A 25,843-nucleotide genomic window follows, 5' to 3' on the forward strand; every position below is an offset into this window, starting at 1 on the left:
GTTTGCTTTCTGTTAACCAACAAAATGATTCAGTCAGACTTTATGCAGTTCAAATGATGTCCTTTGGAACTAGCCCATGTAATTGCAGCTAACTTAGTTTCAATTCCTTGGAGGGGGACGATGTAGGACTTTTTTTCCCCTTAATTTTACATAAAGAGTATATATAGTTCCTTAAGTACAGGCAAATTTCAAAAAGACAAGAGGATAAGTCTTTTTGGAAATCACTTCTTCCCTTTATTCAGATGCCAGGAAGGGTTTTTAAGTCCCTTTGGCAGCTTTCTAGATGAGCATTCATTTGTATATATTTTTAAAACAGCATTCCCTCTTTTTCTGGCCTAAAAATACGCAAACATTCATGAATTCATTCTCTTTTCTTTTCATGTGTCCCTAACTACGTATTTCCTAGAGAATTCTATTTTAATGAGATGGTTAGGTGGTTTCCCAGCCAACCCTAGTCCGTGATATTTTAGGGCAATAAAATGTATTTCTTTCGTTTTAATGTATTCTGATTCTACACTGCTGAAATTCTTAACAGGAAATTTAAGTCAAAAGGAATAAATGGGACCTGAAGAAACAGACTCATGAAAATACTCTAAAGACCTATGGTGCTGAAACTGGTTTCCTTCCTAGTTCAAAACCATTTCAGAAACTGCATGAGTGACCTTTATTTTTTTCTCTGTAGCACACACGACTATTATTTCCCATGACTATTTATGGTCTGTACAGCCCTTCTCTAACTTCCCTTTTTTTTTTTTTCAAATGTCAACGGAATACGTGTTTCTTTAATGGAAAATTTTCTATTTTGGGGAAGCTGCTTTTCCTCAGATAAGTAATGGAGTTGGTGTGTTTGCACGTGTGTGTTAGTTGTGTGGGTTGTGCAAGATCGAGTAGTGCTAAATTAGTGGATCCAGAGCTTGGAATATATTAGGGATCCTGGTAAAGACTCCTAATAAAAAGCCTTTTTTAAAATCCAAGATTAAACATCACTGTACCTGGTATTCCATATTCTCCCTTTTTAAGGATGATTTTATTTTTATTTCTAACCTATGGCAGAATAGTCCTGAATTGAATCCTGAAAATTTCAAACCAAGGTGATTTTGAAATGAGAGAACAGAGAGACTTGTTAACAGGCTATATCTGGGTGGAAAGACAAGGCAGGTTTGACCCTCCTAACTCTCATGGGTGAGTCCTGTGCGCTGAGCGCTCTCCGTTTCCTAGTTGCTGCAGCCGCACAGTTGGACATCCACTTGCATCGGAGAGGGTCCTCTGTGACCCGAGCCGTGACACAGTCCATCCCGGCTCTGCCTTCCCATCCCTTCAGAGCGATTTGGAACCTGATCACAGCAAGGATTTTGTTGCAGCTCCCTAGCTTTGCATTGTGCATTATCTACATTTCCCAATAACTGTGGAGGATTATATAGTTTTTGGCAATTTTAGTTAGATGTGAAACCGTTCTTTGTATTTTATCCATTGTTCACTCTATCATCTGGGAACTGTGACAGCATGTATGTTATCTTGCTTGTTTGTTTTAATGTAAATTTTATCGAAGTATAAATGCAGAAAAGTGGTCAAATCGTAAGTGCAACACTTGGTGAATTTTCTCAAAGTGAACACATTTGTGCAACCAGCACCCAAGGAAACAGAACATCACGATGTTAGAAATGTTGCACACCATCTCCTGGATACTGTCGCCCTACCCACCTAAGAGTTACACCATTCTGACCATCACTATAGATTAGTTCTGCCTGACTTTGAGCTTTATAATTATGGAATCATGTGGTGTGTCTTCTTATGTCCAGCTTCATTTGCTCAGCATTATATTTGTGAGGTTCATCTTGTTGATGCATGTAGTTGTAGTTCTTTGTTCTCATCACTTTATTGTATCCTGATTTTTTTTTTTTTTTTTTTGAGACACAGTCTCGCTCTCTTGCCCAAGCTAGAGTGCCGTGGCGTCAGCCAAGCTCACAGCAACCTCAAACTCCTGGTCTCAAGCAATCCTCCTGCGTCAGCCTCCCCAGTAGCTGGGACTACAGGCATGTGCCACCATGCCCAGCTAATTTTTTCTATATATATTGTCTGGCTAATTTCTTTCTATTTTTTTAGCAGAGACGGGGTCTTGCTCTTGCTCAGGCTAGTCTCAAACTCCTGAGCTCAAATAGTCCACCCACCTCGGCCTCCCAGAGTGCTGGGATTACAGGCGTGAGCCACCATGCCTGGCCTGTATCCTGATATTTTAATATAGAGTAAATTATCCCCTGCAGTTGTGAATGTATAGCTGTAAAATGTGTTTGGGACATGATACTGTAAAGAACCTACTCACTACATGATTGAGTTGTATTATGATCTAATGCCTAATTGTTTTATTACTATAAGAACCCTCTTATTAAAAAATAAGGAATTGTTTTTCTCTTTCTTAAGTCAGAATATTAACTTTAAGTTACTACTTTCTCTTTCACTGCCCACCAGCTATAAAAATAATCTCTTCTTCTTACCTCTGTGCTTCCATAAGAATTGATTTTTATCTCTTTGTATTGGATGCATATAGATAGCTGTCGTATTCATCATAGATAGTAGGTCAGAAATCCATATGCCTGCTAAATTGAACTCCTGGAAGCCAGGGCTTGTCTTTTCCTTCATGTTTCCAAAGCCAGCTTCTGAGTATGCCTGGCATTGATCAGAAAGCCTTTAGGTTTGTTGAGGGTCCTGAACTAGAGCTCTGGCTTATCAACAGAATTTTATTGCATTTTTGTCATTGTAGCCTGAGATTCCTGAATGCATCTGCAAACAAACTGGAAACCCTTCCTCCAGCCACACTTTGTGAAGAGACAAACAGTATCTTACAAGAGTTGTATTTGACAAATAACAGCCTCACGGATAAATGTGTACCCTTGTTAACAGGACACCCCCATCTGAAGATTCTTCACATGGCCTATAACCGACTTCAAAGTTTTCCAGCAAGGTAAAGGAGGGTCATAAAGTGATGTTCTTAATTGCATTTCTAAAACTGCATGCATAGATAGAAAGGGTAAAGGCAAAAGCTGAAATGTTTATTTTCCAGGTGATATAAAGCTTGTTCGCTTGTTCTCTGTTCATTCACAGTTGTCTTTTATGCAAGGTAGGATTGGTATTTCCCAAAAGAGAAATGTATTGGTTTTTTTAACGTGAATGTATCCAAAGACTCAATCATCAGAATGTTCTTAAGATTTTGAAGGTGTGTTGTTTAACAGGTAAATTATTTTTTTGCTTCTTTTTAACCCAATTAATTTTTTTTAAAAAGTTAACCTAATGTGGTAGGAATTAAAATGTAAACCAGGAACCTGAAGGTTTTTTGTTATCTACCAACTTTTGCATCTGTGTTCATGTCGTACAAAGCAATGGTGGCCTATACAACCATAGCAAGCTGTGACGTTGCATGTCACAGCTCTCGGAAGATTTGTTTTTTAATTTGTTTTCATTTTAATCTCTAATTTTGGGGGAGTGGTGGTATTACATCTAGCCCTGAAGTGAATTTACAGAGCCTACCATGAGGATTTACTCCACTTGCATTTCATTGGCATTTATCCATCTAACAAGTTGGGACTTGGAACACACCCACACATCAAAGAAGCAAACGCTAACCCCTCTGGTATTCTGCTCGTAACTGGAACTCAATATTGGGACCAAATCAAAATACTGACACAGCCTCCCTCTGCTGCCAGCAGGGCTACCAGTCTGTGTAAGCCCTTGCTAACAGGAAGAAAGCCCAAATAGGTGTTGACTTAAACTATTACTCTGTTTTTGGCATAATAAAATATTTTTTTAAAAAATTTTCCCCACATTTGATATTAATGATTAAACTATTTTATGTTTACTTCCACATACTTTTACTTTACTATAGAATGGGAATATAATATTTTTGGGGAAAAAAACCGTGGTAATCACATAACAGTAACACATCTGAAAGGGCTCATCATCTCTCAGATGGTGAATGTGTAAGCCCTGCAGGAGAAATGATCCACAGCTCTAATGCTGAGGATGTCCCCCATGCCAGGTGTAATCACCCACCCTAAGTGCAGAGAAGTTTTTTATGCACCTCGTAAAAATCCACCTCGCAATAGTTCTCTCCCCCTGGGGGCTGTGATGTGGCTCAGTAGCTCTGCTGCAAGACCTGAGCACCTCAAGAGCCGGGTCTGTGACTTTCTTTGTCTCCTTCAGCCCCAGATCTCACACAAGGTCTGGCCTACAGTCACCACTCAACAAATGGTTGCCGAATTAAAGAACATGCCCCAGTGATCAAGTCATTTTGTCTTTAAGTCTTTCGCTACCTTCTTTGTATGTTGAGAGATGAAAATTTTTTTAACTTTTTCTTTCTTCGGCCTGTTTTCTTGTACTTCTAATCATTTTTCATGCAGTATTACCCATTAGTTTCTCCATATTTCTTTTCTAAATGTGATGGCAACATATATAAGTAACATTCTTACAAATTCAGGCAATCATAGATGGATTACTTTACAGTCTGTGTATGTAATGTTGTTTGTAGTATATCCTGATACCACATTGGATGATATTAAAAGATCTGATTTCGTGACATCAAAACTTAGTTCTTGTTGTATCTTAGGCACATATTTATTTTTAAGGTAAGCAAATAAGATAACCTTTGTATTTGAAAGATGACAAAGAAAAATTATGAAGTGTTTCTTATTAAGTTGTTTAAAGGTGTATTGTAACATATGAAACCATAACAAGCTGAGAGGATGCCAATAACTAAACTAAGTAATTTGGATTACAAGTTTGAGTTATGCTATCTGGGAATTCTGCACTTCTTGGAGTCCAGCATCACCAGTGGTAGGGAGAGGATCAGAGGATTGCAGAGGTGGAGGGGTTGTTCTTTCCTCCAAATTTATAGAAAATGCAAAAACTCTGCTTCTCAAATTTTTCTTTAGTTGGTTTCTGTACTTATTGATTAAGATTATAGACAAAGATTGAACAATAAAAGACATTCAGAAGTGTTAAATTACATTAGAAGACGTTATTTAGGCAAGGTTGGAGAGATCTTCTTTGAAGATGTTTAAGAAGAGTTGAGAGAAATTTCTTTGGGGCCTGGTTTGAATATGGGATCTGCCAGAAGCAGAGAGGAGCTCCAAACAGCCTTTCAGCTGCACCTGCTCCCATCACCAGCCTGTGTTCATCATTGGTGCCTGAGGAATTTGGGGAGGGGCTTTGAAGGAAAAGTGTATCTTAATTTGAGCTATAGCCATGTTCTCTATGTCCCCTTGATATTTCAGTGCCACTACAAAGAAATTGTACTCTCAAACTAAGCTTTTTTAAGACAGTTATATTGGATTAATGCTGGCTTTTGATCCATTTAAGTAGGATTTTCATTAGTGTTCAGACTAAGCTACATAGCAAAGTGATTGTTGCTGGACTAACTTAATTTACACACAGATTTTTAGGAGGAAAGGGGCATCCATTTTCCTTCTTGTTGCCAATTTGAAGAGTTAAAGTTAATAGTTTTTGTTCTGTGGTAGGAAAGGAGGTGTTAAAATACTTTGAATACTCCAAAACAATAGTGAAAAATTATCTTGGTTGTAAAAGTAACTATTGCAAGTCTTTAAAGGCATAGTAAATTCGTCTTTTGATTCTCATTACATATCATTTTTTTAATTGCCTTATAGTTATTTTATAACTCCTTCCCCCATGGATTTTCTTTTTTAGTAAAATGGCAAAACTGGAGGAACTCGAAGAAATTGATATAAGTGGGAATAAACTGAAAGCCATCCCAACAACTATCATGAATTGCAGGCGCATGCACACAGTGATTGCTCACTCAAATTGCATCGAAGTCTTTCCTGAAGTTATGCAGCTCCCAGAAATCAAGGTTGGTGGCTTGATTCCATAAACTCTAAGCTTCAAGTCAGCGAAGAGAGTAGATTTCCTGAATTCATCAGTTCAAGATGTGTGCAACTTTGCTGGGTTTACTCAGAGTGGAGACCTCAGTAGTCCTTGCTCTATCCTTCCTAACCAATGGGCTCTACCATTGAGCCAACAGAGTTAAAAACAAAAACAAAACAAAACACTGGACCAGGTGTTGGGAAAATTATATTTCTGAGCTCTGTCCTGAACAAGCTGTGTGACATGAGCCTAGCCACATAACTGCCCCATACTTCTTTCTCTGTCTTGTTAATACTTGTCCTACTTATTTCCAAGGTGGTTATAAGGCTCAAAGGATGAGTCCGGCGCAGTTAGCAGTTTGAGAAAGTGAAAAGTGCCACTGCACACCCTATGCTTCCTAACTCAACTCATCAAATAGCATACCCCCCACAGTAGCCAATCAGTAGTAATTCTCTGTATAGACTAGCATCATTGCTGTCGCCATACATTCATTTCAATTGAATGAAATTGGCAGAATAGATATTATTCTCATTTGATAGGTCAAAACACTAAGAGCTGAAAAATGAAGAGATTTGTGTAAATTAAAACAGCAAATTGGTGGCAGAGACAGTCTGCAATTCCTGACTCCTGACTCGAGGTAGACTCATGGGATGAAGCCAGTTCAGTAGAATGAAAGCCATCTAACAACTTTGTGTTCCTGCTTTATTTCCTTTTTGGGGTTATAGGAGATGCAAAAGTGAGAAATTCTTTATATATAATGTAGTTTTTCATTTGTTTCTTAGCATTTCTAATTATTATCAATTTTATGCTTAATAAAAAATAATTTGGTGGTTTCAGACTCGGAGCATATTCTAATCTAACAAGGAACAAGTAGCCCTTACTTAGCCATTCTTCACTTTTCCGGCACTTTCTAATATAAACCTTGTGTATAAGATTAAGAAATTATATAGACATTTGAAGACACTTTAAATAGCATGCATAGTTTTTTATCTCAACAGTTTTTATACATTTATATGATTAAGGTATGTACAAGCCATTTTCTAAGTGTGTGCATGTGTGTGTGCTTTAAGCCATGAAATGTTTTACTTTGGACTTTAAGAGCACTATTATCTCTTACATCACAGTGGCATTTTAGAATGTTTATTATAAATTTCCAGAAATATTTTCCTTTTACTTCCTGTGTAGTACCTTTCACAGTGGGGAATGGCAGGGCTCTGAAGTGGGACAGAGCTCAGAGTTGGATCCCAGCTGAAAATTATTACTTCACTGCTCTGTTTCCTCATATGTAAAGTGAGGAAAAGAATAGTACTTCCCTTACAGGATCGTGAGGATGAAATGAAAGAATATATATAAAGCATTTGAAATAGGAGTGGCACAAAAGAAGCGCTCCCTAAATGTTAGCTGTTATTAATACAAGTCCTCCATAGGGTTCAGCCGTGATGTTGATTATATGGAGCAACTGTTTTTGGCTGAAGCTCAGCAAAATCCAGGAAATTTACTACTCAAGCAAATGCTTCTTTGCCTCTAGCACAGGAAAGATACCAGCTAAGCCTTCCAGGAGTTCCTAAGCTGCCCATTTGACATAGGGGCTGTGCTGTTACCTTTTACAGGGGGTTGTTAAACTGGTCTCAGTGTGAGGTGCGAGGTGATACACTAGCAGGAAAGAAAGAAAGAGTCTCAAGATTAATCTCCTGTTTGCTGGTCTTAGTGTCTGTTCCTGTCTTTTAATGTTATATAACTCTTAAATTTAGATTAGTTCATTTTGGTTTGGTTTTTTTTTTTATTTTTTTCACTTTCTGGTTTAAAATACAAATAGACACTTAAATGTTTTTAGGTTTTGACTAGACTTTGCAAACTGTGAATCTTGCTATATGAAAACTAATCCTCTCCTAGACTCTTGCTTGGATTTCTAGATTCCAGAATCAGTGTCTTCTATTTCTGTTGAATTCCTTCCCCTATTGTCTTCTCTCTGTATCCTGCTTTACAAATGCTTTTAAACTTTACTTCTGGAATTGCTTTTTAAATGGTTTCCATTCTTTTTCTTTGATTGATTTTCCCCCCAGCTATTAAATAACCTTAGCATTTTCGTTATGTTAACAATGTCCAGTCTTGGAGATGCAGCTCTTCCATTACCAATAGAGGTTTTGTTGGGGATTTTTTTTTTTTGTGGGGGCGGGGAGGTTGAGCAATATCAAGTAATCTTTATGTTTAAAAATAAAAGTTTTCCAGCCATGGACGGATAGTGTTATTGAAAAAATAGTAGGTATATTATGTTAGAACTTTGAATTGATATTTTTTCTTTTCTTTTTTTTTTTTAAGACAGAGTCTTGCTCTGTTGCCTGGGCTACAGTGCCATGGCGTCAGCCTAGCTCACAGCAACCTCAAACTCCTGGGCTCAAGCAATCCTCCTGCCTCAGCCTCCCAAGTAGCTGGGACTACAGGCATGCGCCACCATGCCCAGCTAATTTTTTATATATATATTTTCAGTTGCCCGGATCATTTCTTTCTATTTTTTTTTGAGACGGGGTCTCGCTCTTGCTCAGGCTGGCCTCGAACTCCTGACCTTGAGTGATCCACCTGCCTCGGCCTCCCAGAGTGCTAGGATTACAGGTGTGAGCCACCGTGTGCAGCCTGAATTGATATTTTAATGTACACATTTGAACTGTCTAAAAGAAAGTTCCTGATAAAAATGGTTGCTGTATCTTAAATGGTAAATATACCTGTGAAAGTCTTCACTGCAAATTGAGCCCCCCTAAAGCACGTTTTTAATGTAAAAGAAAAAATTTTATTCCTAGGATAAGATACTGTAACCTATATTAAAATTTTATTATTGAGTTAATAACCCTAGATTACATTCATATTGCTTCTTGAAAACGAAGTACAATAGGTGTTAGTTGTATAGTATCTCATAAAGATATTAAGATCATTGTAATTATAAAAATGTAGCAGAAAACATTTTAAAGATATGAGCTCATCATGTATGTAACTAGCTAGCTCTCTCCAAGCAGTCTGATCTTTTCAGGACCTAAAGGAAAGTGATTATTTATAGCTTTGTTACCAAAGCTTTAAAAGCAATTATTATTTGAAAGGGTAAATAAGTCTCCATACTAAACTATGTGTGCTAAGCTGTGTTTGTAAAACACTTGAAAAATTAGGCCATTATTCATGTACACCTGAAACTTGGTTTGGCTGGTCCTGGGCCTACATCCATGCTTAGTACTCATGGCTAATGAACCCCAGAAGCAGAGATGGCTGTGGATATGGCGCTTGGTTGTCCTTTTGCTGAACTACGTAGTAGTCACACTGGTGACGTAGTAGTTCTGCAACAAAACCCAAGCTGTTGAGTAATTTCTAGTTAGGGACTTACTCTAACCTTTTTTGAAGTGTATTTTAAGCAGATGAAATAAATGTGTGATATATGTGGTAAATGAAATTTGGGATTTAAACACCATATCAGCACCTTCTTTGGCAAATTTTCATGTTCCTGTGGCTTCTTGATTCTAAAAATAGCATATTTTAAAATGTTTTAGTTCTCTTCAGAAGATTATTTTCATGTTTGTGCTGTGTAATAAACTAGATAAATGTTGGGTGAGCTCATATCTAGAATCTTTGTTACTTTAACTGGGAAATGGAGTATGTGTGAATTATTTTTAATATGCCCATACTCTTGAAGACAATGACTACAGGAAGTTTCAAAAATGGACAGACCTCCTCCTGGACACAGATCAGCTCTCAAACAGCTAGAGAGGAAAACACAACCCCAGAGTCAACCATGTAGCCAGACTTGGCATGGCTGGATCCGTGGCTGGATCCTCACAAGCCCTGTTTGTTATTCTTGTCTCTAAAGTGAGATGAAAGAGAGAGAATCAGCGCCCATAAAGACACAAAGAACATGGGGAAATGGCTGGTCAGAATGGCTGAAAGAAAATGGATTAGTTCTTTGTCAAGCAGGGTAATGGCAATGAAGACAGGGCAGGAACCAAGTTAGGTGTCAGTTGGGGGGAACAGTTGACCTAGTAAACTTAAAAGGTCAGCTGGGCATAATGCATATCCCAAACCAGTAACCAAGAGCAGTCATCATTATGGTCGTGGAATCAGGTTGAGTTATAGTTACTTAAGAAATTTTCTAACACTCGGAAGCCTAGTGTCAATTCCTGTTTGGGACAGGGCTCTATACAAGGGCTAAGGAAGGAGGAAGCAAGCAGTATAGACTGGAAGTACCATTGAAGCCCCTTTGCTCCCTGCCTCAGGAGGAATAGACTCACAGAAAGCTAGGACTGCATATTGTCTGTCTTTCAAAATTGGTGTAACAAGTTAACTCAGACTAGCTTCGTTATTGTGTTTGTTTTTGAACTCTAGTTTCAGCAGATCTTTCTAAATTCAAAGCCATGCCCTTTCCAACAAAACATGGCGTACATCTTATGGACCAGGTTATGTAACATATACAGATAAACGACTAGTCCTCTGTGGGCTTGTGCGTGTTAAAAGCTCTCTCTTTAGAGATGCGCCTGGAGCAGGGAGCACTGTGACTGTGAGTCCTCAAAAGAAATGGGCTGGGAGGTGGTCACTCTCGTGCTGTTCAGATCCCTGAGAGTAAGGGAAATGTGCTCATGCGCCCAGCAATCTAGCAGACGAAGTCCCCTCTTCAATGTAAAATTTCATGTTCATTCTGTGTTCTACTTTTTGCTGTTTCTGTTTGTTTTAATGTAAAAATAATGACTCTTCCTCTTCACAGTCTCTGAGTAAAACTAAAGCCCTGGGAAGCATGTACTAGGTGCCCTGTGACTTTGTAACATACCACTGAGTACCCCCGAGGGCACACACCACCAATTTTAAGAAGTAATAATATAAAGGAATTGTTTATATACAGGATGTATTTTCTTAAAGTCAAATTTTGCAAATAATTTAGTTTTAATGTTTGAGAAAATTCAATTATTTGGAGAAATAGAATATTAAGGATTTTTTTAAACAAATCTTTACCCTGATTGTCATTTTTATCAGTTCAAATTCTTGCCAACAAGGTTCCCTAAATCTAAAATCCAGTTGAGAAAAATTGAAGAGAGTTAGTATATGGAAATTTTAAAGGAAGGCTTTATGCAAGATTAATCTTTTGCAACTCTCTGAAAGGTGAAGAGATTTAAACATTAATAAAGATTTCTGAATAAGTATATAAATATGACTTTATATAGTAAAATAGTACTATGCTTTGGCTCTGGGGTCTGTGTTTGAGATATAACGTAGGTTCAGATGGACTCAGTCAGTTCATAGGTTTTACTTAGGTATATGACTATCCCACAGTAATGATCACCTAGCCTTTTACAACAGTAGGAATACATAGTTGTTTAAGAGAATTTGACTAAAAGTTATATATTGAAAAATAATATACATATGTGTATATTTATTTTATTATTACGCTACAGTTCCTATATAGCTGTAATAAAGGGAGATAGTATAGACTGCTTCTATAGGAGACACGATATACAGTTTCATCGTTTGGTCTATCTCTGCAGAATATGCCTTATCTTCTGTTCTTAGACCCAACAACGTCCAACCACACCAGCCACTCATAGTGATCTCCTGACACACCACTTGTTCTTGTCTCCTTCCTGGTGTATGTGCTGTTAGCTCTCCTGTTCTCACATGCCTGATTAACTTTGATTCTATACAAAAATCTTCTCTTCTGGGTCTTAGTAGCTGTCCCTGTGCTTTCATAACCCAGGCACACTTCTGCCATACCATCGATCATAGCAGCTAAAGGTTGTATTGTTTACTTCTCCCACTAGCCTGGGAGTTCCTTGAGGGCAGGGACTGTATCTGCTGCCTCTGTAGTTCCCTGATATCTGCCTTATTGCCTGCCAATTTATAGATGCTTTAATACATGTTCTTTTGAATGAATACTTGAATTTATTTGCTTATGAGTTCAGAATGAAAATTAGTGAGGCTGATCAGTGTGGAAATATGTTATACACCAGCAGCTTTTACCTTGTAAGGCCAATGAAGTACAGACTGTGGCTGGGAGCCCCATTTGTGTTGGGCAGCACAGTTGAGGTGGTGGACTAGAGGAAGGAAGAAAGGTGTTGCAGAATCGCTTGGAGCTAGTTGCATTTCAGGGCAGTATGGTCAACTATTTAGCAGATGATATATAATACACTGCTATGAAAATTGATATGCCTATTTCTTTGGTAATGTTTTATGAGAAAACAGATACACTCCCTGAAGCTTTTGTGAGAATTATACTTAAACTATACATCAAATTGTATTCCTTTTTCTCTGAGATAGACTGATTATTTTTATATGCTCTTATCTAAATGTATTTATAATAATTTTCTTCTAAATCATGAGTTCTTTCTCAGCTATGAGCTATCTCACTTTTTCTGGAGATTGGATATTCAGTTTTGGGTATTCTTACCAGAATTTTTATTATAACAAAGTAATTTTTGTTAGCTGCATTGTAGAATGGGCCTGAAAGGGGGAAAGGTAATCTTATGTTAGTCATGTTTTAGCCACATTTAACATTCTATTTAACAGTGCATTTTTAAGAAAATTACAGTGCGTTAGACATAGAGTTACATTCATTAACAAAATAGAATGCATTGGTACTATTTTTTTCCTCCAGTCTCACTCAAATATTTTCTGTTTTCTTAGTGTTAGCCTTTATAATTATTCAGCCAACAAGGGTTTGTCGAGTGCCTCAACAGTAAACCAGTGTTGAGGACCATTAAAAAAATATGAAATAGTACTTGTGTGTCATTCACTATGTTAACATCAGTAGAGGGGCGCAGATACCAACCTCCTATAATTATTTTTCAACCTTTTACAATTTTTATGAACAAACTTCCTCCAACGTGCAGAAGTATAAAAGGGTATTTCTCTCCTTATCTGCCATTAAAGAAAATAGTTGCATTCTCATGTAGAAATAAACAATGACATTTAAAATATATCAGAATTGCACTACAATGCTATTTACTCTAGGCTGAACTTAACCTGAGCACTTGTATTTCAGTTCCCATCCTAGCAGATTTAATTACCAAAGGACCTTACAGGATTCCTTCATTTATTCATTCAACAAATAATTGTCTGCAACATGCTAGGCAATTTGGTTGTTCATTTGTTCACCTTTTTAATGAAAGCACTTATTGAGCATCTGCTGTTTCTGATGCACTGCACTTAGCATATACGGGGAGCAGCAATCTCTGCTCTCCAGGAGGTCATAGTCTAGTAGAAGAAATAAATAAGCAGATAATTATAGCAAGGGACATCTGATTGAAATAGAAGTTGGTAGAGTTGGCATTGAGTTCAGTCTTAAAAGGAATAAGGCAGATTTTACCAGGTAAAAGAAAAGAAACACTTGAGTTACAAGCACAGAGAGTAAAGCAGCATGCGCAGAGCTGCACAGACAAATGAGAGCGTGACCCCTGCAGGAGCTGTGATTATTCTGCCAGGGCTGGACGTGGAGTGTGAGGAAGCAGGTGGGGGAAGCAGGGAGGAAGGGCCTTATTGGACATCCTGAGGAGTTTGGTGGCAGTTGAAGGGCAGTTGGGAGCAGCAGAGAGACTGAAGGTGGAGTGTGAGCAGATGGAATAAACCACAGTAGAGAGACCACCCTGACAGCATGGAGGAATGCATCTCGTGAAGTGACACCCAAAGCAGCGTTACAGTATAGCCAGAGCCTGGGGGTGGGATGCAGGTTGGACCGGAGTGTGGGCCAGGGTGGTAGCACTCCACGAAAGGGAACTGGCTGAGTGAATCAAAGACTGTCGGAGAAGCCTTGGCGAGCAAACGGCCTGGGCTGATGGCCTGGAAGCGCCATCTCTAAGATCAGCATTACGACCTCCAGCATTGCCTTCATACATAATTACCCTACTGAACTCATTTCACACTTTGGTACTTTACAGAATGAGCTATTTCATATCTACAGAACTTTCAAAGTTTAAATTGTTAGGTAACATCTTATTATAAAAAGTTTCTATCAATTTTGTAAAATTCAGTATTGCTGTAGAATGTCTTGAATTCTTCACCAAAGGCATTCTCTGACCCCTGAACTCATTTCTGTCAATGACTTACATCCTAAATTACCCAAACTTACCAGTCCTTTAGCTCATGAGGCATCACTATCTAGTAGATTGTATTTATCCCCACAGACCTCAAGCCATTCTACCCGCCGTAGATTGTCTTAGTGTGCTGATATGCACCGACTGGGTTGGCAGCACGACCCATTATTAGCCAGTATTATCACAGCTTTTCCTTAAAGTCTGGTTGACTGTTCATGTAACTATTATTTGTAATTGAAAAACAAACCAAAAAGACTGACCACTTCTCTATTATTACTGCTTAGGTGCAGTGAATTAATGCACATCTACTAGAAGTAGTATGGAGCTATTAGATAGTGTCTTAGGCCATTGAGGGTGCTGTAACAAACTACCATAGACTGGGCAATGAATGAACATCAGAAATACGTTGCTCTCAGTTCTGGAGGCTGGGAAGTCCAAGATCAAGGTGCCAGCAGATTTGGCCTGGCGAGGGCCCATTCCTCGTAGATGGTACCTTTATGTGTTCTCACCTGACAGAAGGAGTGAGCAAGCTCCACTGGGCCTCTTTTATAAGGGCACTAATCCCTTTCATGAGTGCAAAGCCCTCGGGACCTAATCACTTCCCAGAGGCCCCCCTCTTAATGCTATCATGTTGGAGATTAAGTTTTAACGTATGAATTTTGGTGAGATACATCATTCAGACCACGGCGACGGGAATGAACGTGGGGAAACTGGTTGCAATAGAGTGATAGAAGAGTAAGTGAAATGTAATGAAATTGTACCTACATTTATCATTTTTAAAGTTTTTTTTTAATAGTAATAATAAGGTTACAAGGGGAAAGAAAGCCTCAGAATGCTAACACTGGTTGTATTAAGGTGGTAGATTTAAGGGTAAGTTTTCTGAGCTTTTATGTTTGCCCAACATTTTTTTGGCAGTGTGGTTATGATGCTCTCATAATAAACTGTAATTATTTAAAATGGCAATATAGTTGTATATCATTGCTACTATTTGGAAGCAACAGTACGAAACATTTTACGTGGAAGCATTGTGTTGTTTGAAGTCTGTTGAAAATATATTTCTCCAAAAGTACAGATTTTCATCTTACCCAACCTCTACCCCTCCCAAATCCCTAATAAACTCTTTAAGAATTTTTCCAAATAAGAGGAAGATTTTGTCCACTTTTAAGATCCTGACATTTTTGAATATAATTCCTCTTTTAATTGGCTTTTTAAGCATTTTAAAAAATTATAATAAGGTGCTAATTCAACCCAGATAATTGAAAGCTTCCCCCCATTCTGTCTAATCATAAGGTCCACAGCACTGGCCAGTCGCTCGTTTTCTCTTGTGTGTAGCGAGCCTTCCCCACCCTGCTCCCCAACCACGAGGGCAGCACTTCTTTTATAGTTTGCCTCATTTAAGCCGTAATCAATTTCGTGAGAGAGGACATATTACTGCCATTTAGAAATACCTTATAATTTTTATTCTAATCAGCACGATAACCCTTTCTGTGGTTGTTTCTCAAACTAAATTAGGCAGGACCTGTTGGAGAGTCCAGGTATTGATGCCTTGAGGGCAGGATCCTCGCCTTGCTCAGCCTTTGTTTTTTTTTTCTTGCCTATAGTAGGCAGGCCCACCTGCTGGCTGTCTTTTACCAACTTCTTATTTAGCTTCTTTTGAAGTATCTTCTCATTTTGGGTGTGTGTTCCCTGCCTTTTCCTCACTTTGCATGGTTTTTTTTTTTTGGTTGTTGTTGTTTTTTATTTTAAGAAAGTCCCTCCCTGTTCATTTTAAGGTTTCAGCTATAGCCCTCATGGCCACAACAGGCACAGAGATTTTGTGAGCAATAAGGAAAACTCCCATCCTTAGGATTTTTCAGTTAAACTGCTTAATGTTCGGTGTAGAGATAAACGTAATGGAAAAAGTAGGGAGAAAAAAGAACATGGATTTTCTCTGTTATTCAAGAAAGTAAAAAATTTTACTGCATTTAGCGAAATCTGTTTTAAAGGTTTATGGCAAAGCAGCAATCTTTTTTTTCTGCATTTGACCAGTATATTACAGTAACGGTCAGACTGATTTGCCTGCAAAGCGTAGGAGTACAGAACTACCTGAGGAACTTCTCTAGACCATCTCTTTCTTGTTTGCACTTGTTCTTTCAGTGCGTGGACCTGAGCTGTAATGAGCTAAGCGAAGTCACTTTACCAGAAAACCTGCCTCCCAAACTGCAAGAACTAGACCTGACTGGAAACCCTCGCCTAGTCCTCGATCACAAAACCCTAGAACTACTGAAGTAAGTATTTTGTAAAGCTTTGTAGCCCCATCATTGTTCACTGGCAGTGGGATTTATAGCTTAGTAAAAAAATGAAACAGAAAACATGGAGCATCGTTCACTTACTGTCTGCATCTGCGCACATACAGGATATAGAAGACACAGGGAGAGCAGGGAACAGCCAAGATGCAAACTTAATTCTCAGTAGTTACTGACAACATGGTTGTGACACTTAATACAAATGTTAAGAAAGGATTTTGAAAGAGGTAGATGATGTAAGGAAAACTAACAATTTGGTACTGAAATCCAAATCCAGATTATTTAAACAGAAGTAGGAATGTGGAGTAGTTAGATCCTGTAATATTCTCTTTGTGTTTTGGGAAGTAGTTCATTGATACCATTTTCTTGGTATTGATAAAGAATTACAGGATGAAGTTTGCTGTGTAAAACATTAAAGGTTACCTCAGTAGAAAAGATGTCTTTATAAGAATGTTCATCACAGAACTCTAAATGTCTATTAGTAGAATTAAATAAATTATGCTCCACAATTGAATATTATGTGTCCATTAAAAACAATGATGTAGAACTACATTACTAACTTGAAAGAGCTCTGCAGTAAAATATTAAATGAAAAGAAAATTTACAACGGAATCTGTATAGTACAATGCCATTTTTTGCAAATTAATGTGCGTTTGGGTGTATGTGCATGCATGTGCGTGCATACACCTAGAAAATGCCTAAAAGGATGTATAACAAAATGTTAAAATAGTGTTATTCTCTGGATACTAGGATTAATGGTACTCTTTCTTTCCTTTAAACTTTCCTAAATTTTCAGAATGTCGTGTAGCGTATCAGTAGCATTTAAACTGAGCTCGTGTGCATCTTGCTCTCAGATTTAAAAAGAATTAATATCAGACAATGAAATCACAACACTCATATAAAAATGTTACCTTCTGTTTAGCATCTAGAAGGTTGCAGGTTCTTAATAACTCAGAAGAGTTTCTATCTATTATTTGTGCTTTTAGAGGGTTAGCTTGTTTGATCTGCGGGAGTCGGGGTAAGTACACGTGGGATGGAGTGCCAGCTCCCGGACTCTCCCAGACGCAGATATGAACAGGAGCGACCATTCAGAGCACTCCAGAGAGCTGCGCAGCCACACCATATTCAGCTAGAAGAGAAGAGAAATTGCTGCTTCACTAGAAAGGATTATTGGGGAAGGGGGAAGAGTAAGGACTATTTTTTCCTTTACTAATCAGGCTAGGAAATGGAATTATGTCTTTGAGGATTCTGTGTTCTGTAAATATTATGTCTTTAGAAATGAGCCTTCACCTTTCCCTAGGATTCAGAAAGGTAGCAAAGATGTAGTAAGAGCCTTAAGGTATAACTTAAGAAGCCCATTGCACTATTTACCATTTTAGATGAGTAAAATTGAGCACCAGATCATATGAAGAGCAAATACTGGAGGGCTGTTTTGTTTTTTTGTTAATGCTTCTCTTTTATTGATAGGATTGAAAACGTTAAAGGGAGGATTTATAGCTATGGTCTTACTGTAAAATGAGGTATTAACTTGATTTGGGGATTTTTTATTGACTCTGTGATTTCTATGTTTTTCAGCTTTTTTAGGATATGAGGGAAAGTGAATGTTTGCTAGTAATTGAGAATAGAAACATTTCTTTAACCAAATATTTTTAAATTTCAGAGAAATTACTACAAGTTATTTCTAGAATCAAATTGAATATTGGTTAGATACTGATTTACTTTGAGCTTTAATTGGTTTCTAGGAAAGATATATATTAATAGTATTTCTTAAGTTCTTGTGGTCGTGACAAAAGTATTTAGGTGTTGCACTGTCAAGAGATGATACATATATATTTTTTTCTCTTGTTTAAATAATGGGGGAGGGGGGCTTATTAGCAATTTACAAGTAAGCAGAATTTATTTTACCATGTGGTAGCCAGCTTTTTAACAGACTCCTTCACATCTATTACGACTTCCTGTTTGGGGGCACTATGGTTTCTGGTAGGCTGATTTGTATGAAACCCCATTTGAGAGTTTATCCTTTTAATATTTCTGTTTTGGGTCCTGTTGGACCAGTTATGGCATATGAGAGCTGAGGTGAGATAAGAACTTAAATCTCCCAATTTAAATACCTGTAGTTAACTTGTGATTTATTAAAATACCCCTCATTAACTTGGTAATTTTGCATGTACATTTTATTTTATGATATTAGTCTCAGCGTGAGTGGCTATCCACATGGGGAAAGAATTGAGAGTTCCAGGGAATGGCAAGTCCTTGATAATAATTAGTTAAATTTTTTAAGGGGTTATGTGAGCAGAAATTGGATTTGGAGATGAAGATTGTGGAATTCTCTCACATCACCTAAACACAGTGTAATTGCAGCTTAGGCTTTGTTCTTTTCAAGTCTGGATGTTAATGGTGTAAGAATACACCCAGTGCAATACTTAAATTTTGTTTTCTCATGCCAAGGCTGAGAGCTGTTGCTTTCATTCCCGGAAGAGAGCAGCCATCTAGTGTGGAGTGTGTGAAAGCCTCTACTAGGTGCTCATAAAAACTAATTTTCATGCTCTGTGTACATGCCCCTCGGTTTTCATTATGTGAGTAGCTGGTTCTTGTTGCTGATAAATATTTCACTCACTTTAAACGCAGTAAGAAATGATAAGTACAGCATGCTTAGCAGGTGTTTTTCATTTCTCAGATAAAGGTAGCAATTTGCACATGTTTAGTTTTAATGATTCCTGTTCCCTCCCTGTTTCTCTTGTTAGTAATATCCGCTGTTTCAAGATCGATCAGCCTTCGGCAGGAGACACATCCGGAGCTCCGGCTGTATGGAGTCATGGTTACACCGAAGCTTCAGGGGTGAAAAACAAGTAAGTCTGATGAAACTTTGGAGCAAGAACTGCCTCCTGCCTGCCTCACTTCTTTAATGGGATAGAAAGAAACCCAGTTCTACAACACACATTTTTCTCATGTAAAATTTCTTTGAGTATGTTTCCCCAAAATGAGGATCCCTTATGACTTATGTTTGAACATTCAGCTAAGGCCCTGTTTGGCATCATATAAACTCCCTTTGTGAGAGATGTTGCTAGGATACAGTGTAACTGACACGTTATATCTATGTAAGACTCCAGTGTTTGGAGAAGGCCTAAGTATTGAAATGCATCCCTGGTCCTTTGAAAAGCCCCTTTCTCTTTCTCTGAAGCCTGTTTACCAAGCAAAACAGGGATAGTATTAAAGGAGAAGTAGCTTTGATTGTCTGTATTCAAGATCACTCATGTTATTGACTGTGGAGCTAATTTTACAATCTAAATTAGCTTGGTAGGAGTTTGATCTCCATTCCCTGTAATGTCATCTGCTTGTCTTGCCACCAGGACTTGTCCATTTTAATTTCTTTTTCTTCCCTATTTTCACCAGCCGTCCCTCTCTTAGATACAAATGTTGATTTTCCTGAGAAATGTAATCAAGCATTTCAGGCTTGCTTGCATTGTATGAAGAGGTGCTCATAATTAGTACTAGAAAGGTAAAGAATCCTATAAATTAGAGGAGTCATAATTTAATTAGCTAAGGTATAAGAACACAGTATTGAGAGTAGGGGAAGAACAGAAAGTGGAGGAAGATCTAATAATAGCTAACATTAGTATTCAACCCTGGGTGCACATCAGAATTAGTCAGGTAAGGAAATTTTTTTTAAAAAATCCCCCAGCCTAGACCCATTGAATCAGAATATTTTAAAATCTCCCCAGGTGACTTTAGTATGTATCTAGGACTGAGAACCACTGACTAGCTAAGACCCTTCCTGGAAAATAAAGGCGGCATTTTTGCCGCCATGCTGACTGCTTTTCTTTGGGACAAAAACAGCATCAGCTCAAGTTCTGGATCTGACACATGGATCATTTCCTCTTTCCCTGAGATGTGATTTGGCCTTGTGCTAGCTAGAGAAGGGGTGCTAGCTAGAGAAGCCCCGATTTCAACACCTCTGTTCTGTTTGCTCAGTAAAGGCAGAATAACCAGAGGAGGCCTGCTTCAGTTCTGCCTGGTCTCTTGTTAACACCCTATTTCTATATTTTCGCACTGTATGTCATTATATTGGGGCAGAGGGGAGTTAACATCTTCTTCAGAGCACTCAAAGGTTCTTTCTGGAGATAATCACTTTTTAGGTCAAAGGACCTTGTGTCTTGTTTATAGACACCAGTATGTGAAACTGCTTTCTAATTCCAGAACACTGATGTGAAATCCAAGATTGGTTTTTAAGTATCTCTAGATAGTAGAATTTATTATCTACTCATACATACTAAATAAAGCAAGTAGCCATTAGATCTGGGGGTTTTTTTTTTGCGTAATTTCCTCTTCTACAATTACTTTTTTAAAAACTCTTGTTACATTATTAAAGTATAACATAGGTACAGAAAAGTGCATAAATAAATGTATAACTTCTGCGAATTGTCCTAAAGTGAACACCCCTGCAGACTACCACCTGGATCCACAAATAGACAGTGAACAGCACCCCAGTCTTCCCAGGCCACCCCTGGCCCTCACTTTCTATTTGCCTTTGCTTTTATACCCTTTGATTTTGCCAGTAAAAGTTTCTCCAGTGTTTATAGAAAAAGTGGTCATTTAAACAAAGAGGGTGCTGCTTGCCATCTTGAAGGAAGGGGAGAACTGCGGTTGTCCCCGCCTCCAAATCTCAATAGATGTCTATTCTCGTCTCTCCGTCCGTCCTTTTCCCTAGGGTGCAGTGTTGCCTCCCTGGCAGGTCATTTCAGATCCTTTGGGGAAACCCAAGAAGGGAGCTGCAATGTGATAGTCTATGCTCTTCTTAGACTAAAAAAAAAAAAAAAAAAAACACAAACAAACAGGAAACTTCAGCAGAAAGAATTGTAAAAGTGATCACTACTGTACTTTTTTTTTTTAAAAAAATCACACTCATATTACTGTATGTTTTTCTCTCCTTCACACTACCTCATTCTGACTAGCAAGGGAATCTTACAGAAAAAAGACAATTATAGGATGATTATAAAATTTAACTTTGCTACACATTGCCATATAATTCTGGATGACTTGTTTTGCTTAATAAATGGAGGCAAGAATTTCAAAGTACTGAGATAAGAGCCAGACTGCCTGGCTTTGAATCTGAGCTCTATACTTACTGCTATGTGACCAGGGGCAGTTTCTTAATCTCTGTTTAGCTTAATTTCCTCCTCTGTAAAATGAGAAAAAAATACTACCTATCCTCATATGACATAGGTAGAACAATGTGTGCCGTAAACCCTATTTAAGTGCTAGCTACTATTATTAATGATAATGGTTATTACTGTTATTATTTATCCCTGAACTCCTTACGGGCAGGGATTATATTTTCAAGTGTATATCTCTGGTATCTAGCCATGATACATAACAGATGCTTAATAGTTTTTTTTCTTTTTATTAATTTATCTGCAGTAAGAAGTTATCTGTATTCAGTAAAATTCGCCCTTTTTAGGCATACAGTTCTACAAGTTGTTTTGTTTTGTTTTGTTTTTTAACACATTTACTGCCACACAAACAAATCAGAAACTTTTCCTTGGGGCCACAGTGTTTTATTACGAAAATAGAATAAAAACTTCGAGTGTAATTTAAAGGTAAACATAAATAGAAAAACAAAATGTATTGACTTCTATTCATTTAATCCATGTTTTTAGAATTGAATTGTCAATATTGATTGTAACAATAAGAACATCAATAAGTAAGATTTTATATACGCTTCACGCAGCCCCGGGGTCAAAACTAGAGCGAGTTAAATACAGTTCTCATGACAGTTAATATGTTAAACAGCAGACATTTATTTCTCACAGTTTGGGAGGTAGGCAAGTATCCTCATATGGCAGGAAAGTGGGCGGGGAGGGAGGAAAGAAGGGAGGGATGGATAGGTGGATAGATAGGTAGGTAGATCTGAAAGTTTTGATGAAAGAATACCATCGTGTAACCACCACACAATCAAGTTATAGAGCAGTTCCATCATCCCCCAGAATTCACCCATGCCCTTTTTTGTCAATTCTCCCCACCCCCAGTTCCTGGCAGTTCCTGATCTATTTTTTATCCCATTAAATTTGCTTTTTCCAAAATGTCACACAAATGGAATTATACCATATATAACCTTCTCAGTCTGACTTTTTTCGCTTAGCATAATGCATTTGAGATTCATTTGTATTGTTGCATGTGTCAGTAGTTGTTACTTTTTATTGATCTTATCCATTCACATTTGAAGGATATTTAGATTGTTTCAAGTTTTTAGCTATTAAGAATAAAAATGCTACGGATTGCAGACAGTTATATACAGGTTTTTGTATAAATGTATGTTTTCATTTCTTGGTAAATGCATAGGGGTGGCATTGCTGAGTCATATGGTAAGTGTATATTTACTTTTATAAGAAACTGCTAAACTTTTCCAAAGTGTCCATACTATTTTGCGCTCCCAGCAGCAATGTACAAGAGTTCCAGTAACCCCACATCCTTATCAGCACTTGTTATTGTCAGTTTGTTGTTGTTTTGGCTATTTTAATAGTAACATCTCATTGCAGTTTTAATTTACATTTCCTTAATGACTAATGATGCTGAGCATCTTTCTTTCCATGTATGAACTAGGTTATTAACTATGAAATGTCCGATTTCCTTAAGTACTAAGTTTGACAGTTGATATCACTGACATTTCACTTTGACACTTCTGGTTTATTTTTATTATGAAGGTACATGCTCAGACTTTAAAATGCAAATTTTGGCTTGTGATTATCTTTCACATTTTTTAGAGCAATTTTTGTGAAACCACGTATAAGTCAAAAATTCATGTTATTTTTTAACATGAGTTCTGTCATGGTGATAATGCAGCGCAGACAGCTCAAAATAGCAACAAATTGCTTGGGAAGGATGTGGCTAATGAACACATAGTATGTCGATGGTTTGAGAAGTTCCATTCTGGTGATTTTAATATTGAAAATGAGTCACGTGATCGACCTGAGACCAAGGTGGATAATGATGAGCTGAAAGCTATAGTGGAAGCAAATCCATGTCAGCATACTCGTGAATTAGCACCAAGGTTTGACATTACTATTCCAACAATACTGGACCATTTGAAACAAATCGGCAGTGTAAAGAAGCTGGCTAGATGGGTTCTGCATGAATTAAACAAGCATCAGAAGAGAAATGGTCTCAAAGCTTGCCTTTCTTTGCTGTCACAACATAAAAGTGAACCATTTCTATACCATATTGTTATGTGTGATGAAAAATGGATCCTTTTTGATAATCACAAGCATTTGGCACAATGACTGGATAAAGATTAAGTGCCAAAACATAGTCCAAAACCAAATATTCATCAAAAAAAGCTAATGGTGTCTGTTTGGTGATCCACTGCTGGTATCATCCACTGAGCTTCACGAAACCTGGTCAGTCCATTACAGCAGATGTCTGCTGCAACCAATTGGATGAAATGATGAAGATGCTTGCAATTAAGCAGCCAAGATTGGTCAACAGAGACAGGCCAATCCTTTTGCAAAACAACACTTGACCACATGTCGCATAAACAATGCTGCTCAAACTACAGTAGCTGGACTTGGAAACTCTGTCATCCACTGTATTCAGCAGACCTTGCACCAACTGACTACCACTTCTTCCAGGCTTTTGACCACTTCTTGCAAGGAAGAATATTTAATTCTCAACAAGCTGTGGAAAATGACTTTCGCGATTTCATCGCCACTTGCTCTCCAGGTTTCTTTGCTACTGGCATAAACAAGTTACCATTAAGATGGCAAAACTGTGTCGATAGTTTAGGTGCATACTTTGATTAATCGATTAATTGTACTGCTTCTTGTTTGAGATATGTTAAACTATACTTTTGATTTGAAATCGGACATTTTATATTTAATGACCTAATATTTAACATCCATATATCTTCTTCGGTGAGAATTCATTCATTCACAATTACACATGATGTTAGCCAAAGATATTTTTGTAGACATCCTTTATCAAGTGAGGAAAATTCTCTTCTATACCTAGTTTGCTAAGAGTTTTTACAATAAACAGATATCAAATTTTGTCATCAATTGAGATGATTATATATGTTTTTTTCTTCTTTAGTCTGTCGATATGGTAGAATGCATTGATTGATTTTAAAAACATTGAATCAGCCTTGCATTCCCAATATAAACTCCACTTACTCACGATGTATTGTCCTTTTTATACACAGTTGGATTCTGTTTGTTAGTAATTTGTTGTGGATGTGTATATTCCATGATGGATATTAGTTTGTAGTTCTCTTGTGATATCTTTGTCAGGTTTTGGTATCAGGGTAATGCTGACCTCATACAATGAGTTGGGGAGTATTTCCTCTTCCTGAGTTTTCAGGAAGAGTTTGTGTAGAATTGATACTATATCTTCCTTAATCATTTAGAAGAATTCACCAGTAAAGCCATCTGGACCTGGAATTTTCTTTGGTTTTTAACTAAACATATAATTACTTTAATATAGAATTATCTCTTTCTTTTTGAATGAACTTTGGCAATTTGTGTCTCTCAAGAAATTTGTCCGTTTCATCTAGTTTTCAAATGTATTGGTAGAAACTTGTTCCTAATATTCCATTATTATGCTTTTAATATCTGTGGGATCTGTAGTGATGTCCCTCTCTTCTCTCATTCCTGGTATTGGTAACTTGTGTGTGTGTGTGTTTTTTCCTGATCAATTTGGTTTGGTTATTCAATTTTATTGATATTCTCAAAGAACCAGATTTTGGTTACATTGATTTTTCTCTATCATTTTTCTGTTTTCTGTTTCATTCACTTTGCTTATTTTTATCATTTCCTTTCTGCTTGCATCAGGTTTGTTTTGTACTGCTTTTTCTAGTTTCTTAAGGTAGAAGCTTAGATCATTGATTTGAGACCTCTCTAATTTTGTAATGTAAGTATTTAGAATTGTGAATTTCCTTCTGAGCAATTTCTTTAATATAGTTGAAGAACATACTTTGTAGGACTTGAATCCTTTAAGCTTATTGAGACTTGTTTTTTAGCCCAGAATATGACCTATCTTGTTAATTAACAAGTTCTGTGTGCATTTGGAAAAAATGGCTACTATTGAGTAGGGTATCAGATCAAGTTGGTTGGGTAATGTTGCTCAAGTGTTAAATATTCCTACTGATTTTCTCCTACTTGTCCTGCTTGAGAGACTTTAAATGTCTCTTTTATCTGTTTCTCCTTGTAGTCCTCTCAGTTTTTGCTTCGTGATTTTGAAGTTCTGTTATTTAAGTGTGTAAACCTTTGGAATGTTAAGGCCTCTTGTTTTTTTTTTATTATGAATCATTCTCTTTATTCCTGTAGTAGTCTTTGTTCTGAAATATACTTTGTCTGATATTAACATAGCCACTCCAGCTTGCTTTTGATTAGTGTTAACATGGTACACCTTTTAAAATCTTTTTACTTTTAAACTATTTGTCTCCTTATATTTAAAATGGATTTCTTATAGGCAGCATATAGTTAAGCCTTACATTTTTTATTCAATCTGAATTTTCTGTCTTTTTGGGTAGTGTTTAGACCATTTATATTTAATGAAATTATTGAGATGGTTAGGTTTAAACCTTCCAACTTACTGTTGTTTTCTATTTCTGTCATCTGTTATCTTATTTTTCCTCTTTTTCTT

At 37.3% G+C, this 25,843-nt stretch overlaps 1 protein-coding gene across 1 annotated transcript in view; it reads left to right on the plus strand.

Moving 5' to 3' along the window:
* Window positions 1-25,843, plus strand: part of PHLPP1 (PH domain and leucine rich repeat protein phosphatase 1) — a 217,406-nt gene that overhangs the window by 182,087 nt on the left and 9,476 nt on the right. The window contains exons 11-14 of the mRNA XM_012645288.1: window positions 2,759-2,959; window positions 5,695-5,857; window positions 16,059-16,189; window positions 18,952-19,056. Coding sequence (XP_012500742.1) covers window positions 2,759-2,959; window positions 5,695-5,857; window positions 16,059-16,189; window positions 18,952-19,056 — 600 coding nt within the window. The remainder of the gene's footprint in view (window positions 1-2,758; window positions 2,960-5,694; window positions 5,858-16,058; window positions 16,190-18,951; window positions 19,057-25,843) is intronic.

The sequence above is a fragment of the Propithecus coquereli genome, unplaced genomic scaffold (genome assembly GCF_000956105.1).
Source record: "Propithecus coquereli isolate 6110/MARCELLA unplaced genomic scaffold, Pcoq_1.0 Scaffold229, whole genome shotgun sequence".
Lineage (NCBI taxonomy): Eukaryota > Metazoa > Chordata > Mammalia > Primates > Indriidae > Propithecus > Propithecus coquereli.